The sequence below is a fragment of the Anoplophora glabripennis genome, unplaced genomic scaffold, assembly GCF_000390285.2.
Source record: "Anoplophora glabripennis isolate ALB-LARVAE unplaced genomic scaffold, Agla_2.0 scaffold151, whole genome shotgun sequence".
In the NCBI taxonomy this organism is placed as follows: Eukaryota; Metazoa; Arthropoda; class Insecta; order Coleoptera; family Cerambycidae; genus Anoplophora; species Anoplophora glabripennis.
In genome coordinates this window covers 443,645-456,559 of record NW_019416371.1, presented here as the reverse complement: position 1 = coordinate 456,559, position 12,915 = coordinate 443,645, and the positions used below count along the sequence as shown (strand labels likewise).

At 30.5% G+C, this 12,915-nt stretch overlaps 1 protein-coding gene across 1 annotated transcript; it reads right to left on the bottom strand.

Moving 5' to 3' along the window:
• Positions 1-1,703: 1,703 nt before the first annotated feature.
• On the bottom strand, positions 1,704-11,423 carry LOC108904153 (serine protease persephone). Its single transcript, XM_018706579.1, has 6 exons — positions 11,301-11,423; positions 9,662-9,922; positions 7,014-7,168; positions 6,301-6,410; positions 3,471-3,900; positions 1,704-2,007 (listed from the first exon to the last, which is right to left on the bottom strand). The coding sequence occupies exons 1-6, from the start codon at positions 11,386-11,388 to the stop codon at positions 1,822-1,824; spliced, it is 1,230 nt and encodes a 409-aa protein (XP_018562095.1). The 5' UTR covers positions 11,389-11,423; the 3' UTR covers positions 1,704-1,821.
• Between the last annotated feature and the right edge of the window lie 1,492 nt (positions 11,424-12,915).

Sequence of the window (12,915 nt, the reverse complement as noted above, 5' to 3'; positions counted from 1 at the left end):
CCAGCTTGCAATATTTCTTGTTATTTATTAAAAGTTTTCAAGTAGTATGAATTATTCAAAATTTTACCGCGGTTTATTCTGCAAATAATGACTTAAAATTTTCTAATATTTTATCCATTAAATGCTCCAAAAATCAACAAGAAAATTGGATTTTTTAAAAGATTTTTGTTCATTATTTATTACATAATACAATGCTTTCATATTATACAATTAGTAACGTATAGTAATTGTAGTAAAATGCTAATGCGTTTTTTATTTTATTTATATTCCAAATTAATTAATTTCAAGGAAATTAATGTTGCAGATCTTCGAAGAAATTATCTCAAATTTGTTTCACTTTGGATACAGAACGACTCGAAATCCAGCTACAATAAATTCTATAACTTATTACGGCAATCTATTAGAGGTTTATTTGAAGCATATATCGAAAGAATATATTCCAAAAAAATCTAAGATATTGACAAGAGAGGATATTTTGAAATTTATTAGAGAAGCATCAAGTCATACATATCTTTTGGAAAAGGTAATATATGAAATAATTGGTTATATTATTGCATGTGCTTAATAGGTTATTGTTATTGTAGGTTGTTCTAATAATGGATGTTTTTGGAGGATTAAGAAAGAGATGAGTTGGTAAAGCTCTCGATAGATGATATAGATGACAAGGGGATCGTTGTTGTAGTAAAAATTAACGATACAAAAATTGGAGTACCAAAATCTTTTACTATACTGGAAGAAAATGAAATGCACGCTCTCCAATTGTATCGAGATTGTTATAGATCTTTGCTACCCGAAGAAATTAAAGAACGGCGTTTTTTTCTGACATATCGGAATGGTCGATGTACTGCGCAACTAGTAGGCAAAAATACACAGGTCATTGTTTGCGTCGTACATCGGCAACTCTTCTCGTAGATGCAGGTGCAGATGTGATGACATTGAAAAGACATGGAAAATGTAAGAGTGATACTGTAGCATCAGGATATGTAGAAGATAGCATTACATCCAAGAACAAAGTATCTCGTTTAATAGTCGAAAGAACTAGTGTAGATAATTTTTCTCAATTGCTTGTGAGAGAAAATGAACAACATTTATTCGATGGCAAAGAAAATTTAGGCAGTTTTTCTGGTGTTACTGTTAAAGATTCCTTCTCAAATTGTACTTTCGTTTTTAAAGACGGTTGTAAATGATTTTTGTTATTAATTATAAAGCAAGTTATTGTTATATATCACATATTAATGTTAATAAACTTTGTACTTTCGTTTGTCTACTTTATTTATACAACGCACATTCTACCCTTGCAGAAAAGAAGGGTACAAAATAGAGTCAAAATGCGGGCGATAATATTTAGGTTCGCTTATTTCGCCCTAGAGTGATATGACGTTGTTTTCCTATTCCGTTTCGTAGTAGTAATAAACAAAGTTCTATCGCCTAAGTAAAAAATAAAAATTAATTTTGGATGTCTGCTCTTAAAACTGTATTGTGATAAAAAATCCTATACTTTTTTTAAATTTAGAGATATTTTAGGCATTTCAAAATGGCTCATTTTTCGAATAAAGTGGAAGACTTCTATCTTGCTAATAATTACCTCTGCAGGATTGTTAATTATTTTTTCCAACATATTCTCTCGTCTTATTAAAAACTTACATTTAAATATTTTTGCAGTGTTTTTAATAAAATTTCTATATACAATAAAACTTTGGCAATTAACTTTAAAACAATTTTATAATTCGTTTATTCAACATAACAACAGAGTTAGTCTGTTATTTTACATTATTGTTTTATTTATCACTGGTATTGCTCAATTCATTAATAATAGATGTATCATTGTTCTTCTGGCCATACGACGTCTTCTATCCATTTTATGTACGAGGACACCCTGGTGTAAACGCCTGGGGTGTTCTTTGCCAATCCGCAAGCTTTTCCGAAAGATGTAACACCGACGACGCTATACATGCACTTCACCTCATTGTCATTGTAGTATACTTGCAGAGGACCGCCTGAATCACCCTAATAATTAAACAGATTCTATAAAATTTGACAAGGACAACGGCTATACAGGTAGCAACTTTAAATGGGCGTAATTTTTGAGGGTAGCAGTACGTGTTCTTGAAAATATTAATTTGAAATTAATATTTTTAAATAAAAAAAAGTAGTAGTTACAATTTGTTTTTTTTTTAATAAAATTTTAGTTATACTCATACTAATAGAGTGAAAATTTCAGTCAATTGCGTGTGGACAGAAATTGATACATTGTTAAGTAAAATTAAGTCAATTTGAGAGAATTTTTTTTTGTGTACGTACAGGGTGATTCACTATATTTTGACCCTCTCATTAACTTTTTTGTTTTTAGAGTTATAAAAGAATGTGAAATACAAAAGTTGCACGAGTTATTTTTCAAAAATGATAGATGATAGAAAAAACAAAGTTAATATCCGCGACCATTTTGTTTGGACTTCATTTGTTTTTCTACTATCATTTTTGAAAAATTCATAAAAATCGTGCAACTTTTGTATTTACATTTTTTATGACTCCTAAAACAAAAAAGTTAAGGGGGGTCAAAATATAGTGAATCACCCTGTACATATTTTTCAGACAAATAGGCCAAATGTCAAATAGCATATTACGTTATGTCACAAAACGAGCAGATACATTTTATAGCATTTCTTTTAATAATATATGACACATTTAAAATTTTGACGAACTTTTTAGATTCACCCTTTATAAAAGTAACATATAACAATCGTACCTATACATTTCCCATAATTATGATTATGGTAATTAAATTATTATGTATTTGTAAATATCCTAAATAAATTAATGATGTTCAGATAAAACGACGAGTGTTAAAACATTTTTAAATTCGTTTGAAAGCAAATTATTTTTATTTCTCAGAAAAATTCTGGTTGATAAAATTCAATGTCATATATTTACAGCACTTTTGTTGAGTATAAACGGGAGGATAAATTAGCTTATGACCTTTATAAAATTAATTAAATAAATATAGTTTAGTATAAACACCATATTTTGGAAATTCACATGGGTCAATACCACCAGCATTCCTAGAACCATATTTGCTGCTATATTTTATGTTTTTTTATTTTTATTGTATTAATATTAAAGGTCTACAAGGTGTAATGAAATGTTCGTGAATGAAATTAAACCGTTGTCGAATAGAATTTTTTATCAATTTTGTTCAAGAAACAGAGATTTTCAGTCAGATTAAGAATACATAAATTTTTCGAAAATAAATTATCTCTAAATAATTTTAGGTTTTAAACAAGCGAATATTCCGAAACACTTTTTGTATGCCCATGAATAAAAATTTCATTGGACATATTCTTTTTTGAAAACCTACAGGCTACAGGTAATTAAAAAACGAAGGATACATTTTTATATTCCAAGCTTTTTTATAATTCTCCACATTTCATTACGTTTTATCCTAAATTTTGGCCTCCAGTAATTGTACTCACCTCACAGGTGTCTTTGATTTCGCTATGTGACCCAGCACAAATCATCAAATCGTCAGATATCCCGTCTTTGATCTCAGTATTCTTTTTGTTTATCTTCCTCTTATACGACTCATTGCATGACGGGTTGTCAAAAAATTCCAGTACCACTTTCAGCAGGTCGTTACTACCCCCTTGAACGGCAAATCCTATGTTACCCCAACCTGTAGCGATGGCTTTTCCATAGGCAATCTCTTTTGTTGTATGGAGACAGGCAGGTCTCGCATAAGTATTTGGGTCGACGTTTTTCGATAATTTTAGCAACGCTATGTCGTTGTATTTGGCCCCTGAATTGTAGTCAGGGTGATACCTTACTTCAGTTACAGTACGTTCTTGAAGGTAATAGGTGTCTGACTGATTGGTCATACCGACCCTAACCAGCTTAGCTAATCCCCTAAGATAACAAGAAGATTATACATATACATATACATATACATATACATATACTTAACCGTAAAGTATTTTTGGATTCTTTGTTAAAACAACAAATTTTGTAAAATATCGTTTATTTCAAATGTTTAGTTTCTTAGATTTTGAAGTAAATTGCATAATAATAAAACTCGTTCTTTTCGTTTTACAATACAAACTTCAGATGTTTAAACTTATTTTAATTAATAAATTAGCACTAAATCCTCCGATAGCTTTTAACGATTGATCTCCAGATGAATGTTGTAAGATATCGAGAAACCAATATGTTAGTGGCTTTGGATTTAAGGAGGTTTATCTGATTTGGAATTGACAAACAAATAATTATTCATAAAAAAATTAACATAAGCTTATTAATGTGAAGAAAATCCTCAAACAAAATTATGACTATTTTGGATACCTAAGAGACGAGATATTAATAAAATAATTTTTCACGATTTAGTACGAAGTCTTATGGGAATGCAGATTTTTTTGGTTTTTCCACTTAGAATGCGCAACAATTGACGAACAATTTCCACAGCAACTTGTGTATAAATAGGAAACCGATATCTAAGGAACCGTATGATAGCTTGTAGAAATCGATTAGGTACTTGTAAGATACATAATTTATAATAATTCTCCTTCAAACTGCTGTCGTTGACTAACTTATCTTCCATATGCGTGATAGTGGCAACGCCGCGGTCTCGACGTAGCGTATTATTTGAAATTTGCAGGTGTCCAAGCAAACAGAACGATCGAACGCAAACGAGCGAACGCCGAAGCGAGCGAGCCAGCCAAGTGCAACGTTGTCAAATCTAAAGGCTTTACTTTAGTCACTAGCGAATCTACAGAAACTCTCGTTAGACTTTAGATGTACCTCCGTACCCGATAAACCTCCTTAACATTGACCTTAAGTTTCAAGGTCAAAACGAGGCCAACTTGTGAAAATAAATGGAATACCCCATTTTTAAGTCATGTCGGAAAATTTTTCCGGTATGTCTTTGCAGGTTATTGTAAAGTTATTTTATCCAAATAACACAATGGGACGTAAAATTAGGCGTTCTATCGACTACTACGCATGAAAATAGGGTGTTTCATTTAATATTTTCAGTTTAGTTGGATCTTGGAACTTAAGGTGAATGTGAAATCCAAGCAGCAATGTATTTGTTTATTGATAAAGTATGGTAAAACCAAAAGAAAATACAAGAAAACAGAAAAAATTGACAGGTATCACACTGTCTATATACAGGGTGATTGACAAATGGAACCAAAAATGAAACCTCGTATTTTTGGTGAATTTTAAGGGGAGTCTTTCCTATAAAGTTTTTACCTAGGACGCTTCGTTAAAAAGATACAGGGTGTTCAAAAAATATTTTTAATTTTTATAAATAATTTAAAAACTAGTAAGTGAAATAGTTTGAAATTGGATACATGTATTAATGTAAACATTATCTAAAATCTGAGGGCTTTCCCTAAAATTTACATGCTCCAGTGGCGGAGATACAGAGTATTGGTGGCATATTTTTCTAAATAAAATAGTACGCCACTGCTTTACGGTAATAATCATATTTTCGGATTCGTCTTTCAATTTTCTACAAATTACTACTCTCTTATGTTTTTCGAAAAAATCCTGATTTTCGAATAAAACTTAAAAAACCAACTAAAAACACTTTTACTTAAATGACATTACAGGCTTAGTTATAAAGAAATTAATAATATTAGTCATCATTCTAATGATTTTATTTGAGTAAACGCTCAAAAACACTTCAATTTCCGCGAACACAGGCGCGACATCTTTTTAGTAACAAAAATGTAATTTGTTCGAAATTTATTGTTGCTTGAATCTGATGAAAATCATTATTTATTCTTTCTTCTAACTGCTCAGAATGTCAAAGTTGCTATCGCCGCTCACTATATAATTTTAAAAAGCATTATATTCGAATATCGAAATGTTTCTCAGTTTGTTTTTGAGTTTTACTCGAAAATCAAGTTTTTTTCGAAAAACATAAGAGAGTAGTAATTTGTAGAAAATTAAAAGACGAATCCGAAAATATCATGACTATTACCGTAAAGCAGTGGCGTACTATTTTATTTAGAAAAATATGCCACCGATGACCTGTAACTCCGCCACTGGAGCATCTAAATTTTAGGAAAAAGCCTCAGATTTTGGACAATGTTTACATAAATACATGTGTCTAATTTCAAATTATTTCACTTACTACTGTTAAAATTATTTAAAAAAATTAAAAATACTAGATTAAAAATTTACACGAAAAACTCCCCTTAAAATTACCAAAAAGTATGAGGTCTCATTTTTGATCACCGTTTCAGAGATACCCTGCATAGGTACAATAAAAGAAATCGTATATATGGTAGCCATTCTACTTACAACTGTCTATGTCTCAAGCAATGGCTAGCTGTTAGTACGTAATTTTCACTTATTAATGTCCCACCACAACTCCATTGTACCTCATCACCTAGGGTGTAACCAATTAAAGCCTAAAAAATATAGTTAATTGTCAAAACTGAAAATTTTCTTCATTTTTTGGGAATCACTTTTTATAAGAAAAAAAGTACATACTTGGCAACTATTAAAAAAAAAAGAAAAAATGTCAAATCTGAACATCCTGATAGAAGTTGTAATTATCATTAATCGAAACTGCCCGATTTTTTCTAAGTTAGAACTATTGAATTTTCCATAATTTTAAACACAATAACGTATTATTAGTTGTTCGTGTTTTTGTTGAAAACGATCAAGTTTTTTTAAACCTAACAAGAGTAAGAAAAGTTTTAGAATTAAATTCAAGTATTACTGAGATATTGATTTTTTCGAATGCCTTTCTGTGTCGATTCTTATGTGAAACACATATACTTGCCAGATACCTGCTTTGATTATTTGCACAATACCTAGTTTGATTTATTTCAGTATTTTTAAAAAAAATTGAAATTTGGTTTATATCTTTGGATTGCAGCTAATAGTTGTTTCTTATTATACAATCTTTTGAAAAAAAATCCTAAAGGTTTCGCCTTTCTTCCTAGTTAATAAGGTAAAAAGCTAAGGGGGTAGAATATTACGTAAATAACCATGTGCAGTGTGCATACCATATGAGGAAATTCCCGCCTTGAAGCCAGTTTACCACCAACAATCAGGGGTATTTTTTCGAAAGGACATTCGAAGGTATTCGATGTGTGATTGAGCCTGCCTAAGGTTGGCGACTGGCTCCTGTCCCAAACGTATTTAGCATACTCCTTACATTCTGTGAAAAAATTATACGTATTTAATATAGAGACTTTAGTTTAATATCTTCACATCAGAGTTTTGTACTTATCAACACAGAATAAACAACTTATAAATATTAATTCAATAACAAATGTTTTCGATAAATAAAAATTAGCTATTACCGCAAAACCATTATTTAAACTGGGTATACAGGGTGTTAGAAGTTTGACTGCCTTAATTTTAACAGACGATATAATACATTAAAATAAACAAAAAAACTTAATGAATTTAAAATTCGATAAAATTCATATCCAGCAATGTGACAACGGCGCGACGGTTTATTAACACGAGGTACTAAGGTGTCCAGCAACTACCAATACGCAATTCAGTTGGTATCTGGATTCTTTTTTGAGGTGTTTTCCTGCGAGTGGTGAAAATTTGATTCGAAGCTGTCGTTCATGCATCGAAAATGGTGGTGGACATTTTAAGCATATGTTTTGTACTTGTACGTTTAAAAATTACTGAATTTTGCTTTTTGGTAAGTACCTAAATTATTTTTAATACGTATGATTATTTGGACGACGTGATTCTTTGGGTACTTTAATTACATCTTTTTCAAATACGTAATTTGATTAAAAGTGAAGTTCCTGTTTTAAGAGATTCATAATTACTAAAATTCGAGCTAAAATTTAAGCACGACACTATCTTCGTACTACAAAATCGATACACTATTTTATTTATTTAAAAACTGGAAAATATTTGTCTTTAAATTTACTAAATGTTTCACAATAATAGCTGTTTACATTTTCTCCGTAGGACAAGTCTGCCGCGTGTACACGTGGTGTGTATCAGCAGGTTAAGCGCTGTCACGTTGTGATGAAACTCCCCAATATTAATACTCGCATTCTGAAAACTATTAATCTTATATCCAACTTTTTTGTTCATTTATGATTACTCTATCTCATGCTGAAGTAATGGCAGTCAAACTTCTTACACCTTGTAGACACATTCCTATAAAGAGATAACTTTAAATTAGTGCAAAATAATCAAGATGAGAACCCTAAGTAGGTTATAAATAAATTTGTATCACTATTTTCATATGACTGGAACATACATATTGTTGTGAAATAATATTTTAGCCAATGTTGTGTTTGTATGTGTTGCGTGTTGTGTTCTTTGTTTTCTTTGTGTAAATATTTTTTTTATGTTGGTTAGCTGCTGATTGTTAAATACAAACCTTTCTTTGTCTCACCGTGTATTATTAGTAATCTCAGGAGTCGGTTCTATTTATTTTAATACACAAACAAGTACAATGCAACACACCAAAAAAATATAGAGATTAAACTTTAATAGAATCTTTGTTCCAAAAATTTTGTGGGTTGACTTAAAACTTGCAACTTGTAACTTAAATTGTGAATATCTTCCTTAACAATAATAAAGAATACTTTATTAATTTTGTTGTCTTTTCTAATCTAGTTAATACAATTAAATACAATACAATACAAGGATTGTTTTTAATTCAAGAAACATTTTACTTTATTAGCAATTAATTTAAACTATTCAATTTTGAATACATCTCTTTGTATTGCATTTTGCCTATCTTACAGTGGTAAGATAGGCAAAACTTACAACTTACAACTGGTAAAGGAAATTTTCTTTTTGATGGCAAATTTCTTTCTTGTGGTTTTGAGAACAAACAAAGTTTTAACTTTCCTGGTAAGTTTAATTTTCTTACTTGACTATTTCTTTCTTGTTCAAATTTAAATTTATTGGAGCTGCCTCTCTACTCTGCATTCTCCAAAAACCCAAACCGTAACCGATCAATAAACTTCTGTTTTTCATCCTTTCTGGATTATTCTGGTCCTATTTTTGCTTAAGGTCCCTTCACAGAATTTTCAGTCCTTGGATGTCCTTTTTTAACAACACTTTTTCACAATACTCCGTATAACTAATAAATTTTTTACAAATGTCCTTTTATTTTAACATACAATTCTATAACTAATTATTAAAATATTCCTTATTTTATGTTTTTTATAGGTCATCTCCAGGTACTTGTAAAGTCAACTTTAGTTTTGACATTTGTGAAAATTATAATTTAATTTGACAATTGATACAAAATTTCATACTATGACTTAAGTTCAATTGAGATATCTTCTATGCAGTTACTCGTCTTCCCAAAATATGCATACCAGATTCATCTATGGATTTTGGGCTTTTATTTGATATACGTCACTCTAGGTTTAAATTCTGTTTTCTCAATGTACTAAGTGTTAACAAGTGTCGATGTCATGCATTTTTTTGCAAAATTTATTTTGTACTTGTGAATTAAATTAAAATTATTAATTAATTTTATTGTTACTAGTTTTATCTTCAGATTCTTTATATTAACAATTTTATACTATTTTATATAAGTTCGGTCTGGTAATTTTTCATTCGTGATTCTTTGTGTACCTTTCCAATTCGTTACAATATCTTTATCGAAATATCAAAATTTTCAAATTTGCCACTAAATATAAAAATATAAACTTACTCTTCTTGCTTATTTCTCCTGCATTTCTGTTAGTGGTTGTAACTTTGGTGGCGATATTTGGAGTCGCTATTTCTATTCGAGGTTGTACAACTTTAGGGGTTACGGGGCTAACATCTTCGCAACAAATTATAAACTGCGTACTCGAAGAGTCGCATACCTCTTCGGGGAAACCACCGTCTTTGATTGTTTGCAAGGCAGGTGCACAGTCCGTGAGGTACTTACATAGTCCAACAGCGGCGTTTCTAAGTCTGCATTCGTCACCTAAAAGATTTAGTAAAATTAACTTTTCTTAGTAATAGATAAAGTAAAGATTTGAAATTGAAACCTTCACTTCTTCTAACGAAGTACCACGGTATTCGTGTAGATGTCGCTATACACAATGCGTTTATAGTAAAAGTTGTACTGCCATTTCATTCATTAATATTCAGTAACCGCAAGGACGAAATAATTGCTCGGCATATGTAAAATCATAGCACCTTGTTTTAATTTTCATTAGACGTATTTTTTTCAAAAGATGAAGCTTTTTGTATACCTTTATATCCACTGCCCCTCATCTCCCGATCTTCCCCCACTACTCGACCGCGTACGCGTGCTCTGGCGTTTTTGAGCATGTTTGATGGAATTTTTCACCTATTTCGCATCGCTTTATCGGAAATTTAAAACATACTTTTTGTAGTTTTATACTTCTACTTTTAAAATCCGGCTGCAAAATTAAAATCGGACCATCTAGAAATTTTGCAAAATTGTGCATCACAAAATTCATATTGCAATTGTCCCAAAACTAATGGTCCGACAGCGCCTGCTTTAAGCACACTTAAAGTACGTATAATTCACTACTTTTGTATACAGGGTCAGCTCTACAACTTAAAAAATGGAGGAGTAATGAATTAAAAAAAAAACGCTAAATTTTCCGATTGTTTCGGGTTTTCTCCGTTTCTAATTATCCGATCGGATCGATCGACCTCTCATTTTATTCGTATTTCGATTCTCTACAAATTGTATCTTTACAGCATTCAAATTGCTTCTTTACTTTAGGTTTTATGAACAAGAAACGTAATTAATTGTAAATTGAAGTAGGAAACATTAAAATCTGTATTTTATATGACGGTACAGTCCGTTTGTTACTAGTATTTTTTGTCACAAAATCACTGATTTAATGCTCAGGAAGACAGGCAATTGACTGGCCTAATTGACTAATCAGGCTTTGCAAGAAAAAGTTGCCGAAAATAAGCTACCATGTACTTTAACCTTTATATAAGATGTAACAACGGCTTGTACTACTACGTCTACCTTGTGATTATAAAAATTCTCGAATATTACGAATGAAATATCATTAATATTTCAGTTTTAACTACAAACTAATGGCATTTATGCAAATATTGTGGATTGACAAAACAGGGTTTCAATTTTCTTAAACACTTTAGGAAACCTTTTATTGTCCGCGACTGTACAAATCTCTCCTTGAATTGACCGTAACCTTTTGACTTCCCGCCCTTGAATTAATTTGTTTATCGATTTATACTAAATAACTGGCTACTGTTGTTAACAACAAATAAGTAAAACTGCAATCATATAGTATCAATTTTATTTTACAACACTTAAAAAATACTTGTTAATTATAGAAATACATTGAACTCACCTGGTTTCAATGCAGAGCCGAAAGCATTTAAAAAGCATAACACGACCAATATTTGCACAACGCACTTGAGGCAGGAGAAGGTTGTCATGATGCGGCTTGGCTAACACTGCAAAAGATTTCTTTGTTTGCTTTGTGTATTAATAAAACTGGAATTTCAAGCTTCGTGATCTGGTGAGGTTAGAAAGAAACAGAAACTAATATGTTAATATCATAATTAATTGATGATAATTTTATATCTCTGAGAATTTGAATTATAATTATGGCCAATTTTTAAATACTAACATATTATCGTAATAATCCGTAAATTTTTGGAAAGGATGTATTATTTATTGCCATCTATTAAAATAAAAGAAGAGATACAGTGTAAGTTATCCAGAAGGCTATTTTTGTTGCTATACCTACATATTTACTTAAGTTTTCAACATATTTTGAATTAAGCAGAAAGAATATTCAAAGAAATATGAATTATTCAAATTTGTTATCCGGTTTATTCTGCAGATAATGGCTGCAAATTTTATCATTTAAATACTTCTAAAGTCATTAAGAAAATTGCTATTTTTTTAAATTTTCTCATTCTTTATTAATGATACATGAAACAATGCTTTTATATTATATAGTTACATCTCTATCAATTCTAGTAAATATGCTAATGCATTTTTTATTTTATTTGTACCTATTGCAAATTATACTTGAAGCATTCTCTTTAAACGCCCACACACACATTTATTTAACGTTTTTTTAATTCTTATTCGCAACCAAGACATCGCCTTCAGTAGTTGGGTCTGGTTTTTATTTTTTTTAATCAAATCTGATATCGTAAACAATTATGCTTACGTAACTGCTTCCACCAACTAATAGTTAATAATAGTTGGTCAAAATATTCTTTACGTGGAAAATATTTTAAATTGTTAATAATTAATCAGTGTTGCGAAGAAATTATCTCAAATTGGTTTCTGTTTGGATACAGAACAACCCGAAATTAGCTAGATTAATCTTATTATTATTAGAATTGTGTTTTCATTAATTAGATAAATGAGTACTAAAGTATAATAACTATTTGGTCTTGAAAATATCAACGAGAATTGCAATGGAAACTGTACGGAAAATTTTCAGCGGATGCTTCATCAAAAGGAAAACAAGGAAAGTAGACAATTATATAAACATTCTTGTCCAAAATATGTATCAGAATAGTACAGATATTTATGAAAATTACCAAAAGATGTACTTAATTCTTTGAATATATAGGGTGTCAATTTAACAAATTTTAGCAAAATCGCATAAGGCGTTTTAAATTTATAAAAAATAAGATTTTAAAGTTGCAACTTCAGGGCCGTATACCACCCAAACGGAGCAACTTCGAACTAAGGTAAGTTTAGTTAAATCGACTATTTTGAGCCGTACTGTATCACGTTGTAAAGACCTTTTAAGGACACCCCTAAGCTAAAAGTAAGATTATGTAACACATAATGCTTTCGCCGTATCACTGTTTATTCAATGCCATAGAACACAGATGCCATCAATTAAAATATGGCCTTAGACGTAATAATACACAATGTACACCTACCATAAATGCTTGTAGATTGGATCTTATTAACGAAATGACCAAAGTGTTTTG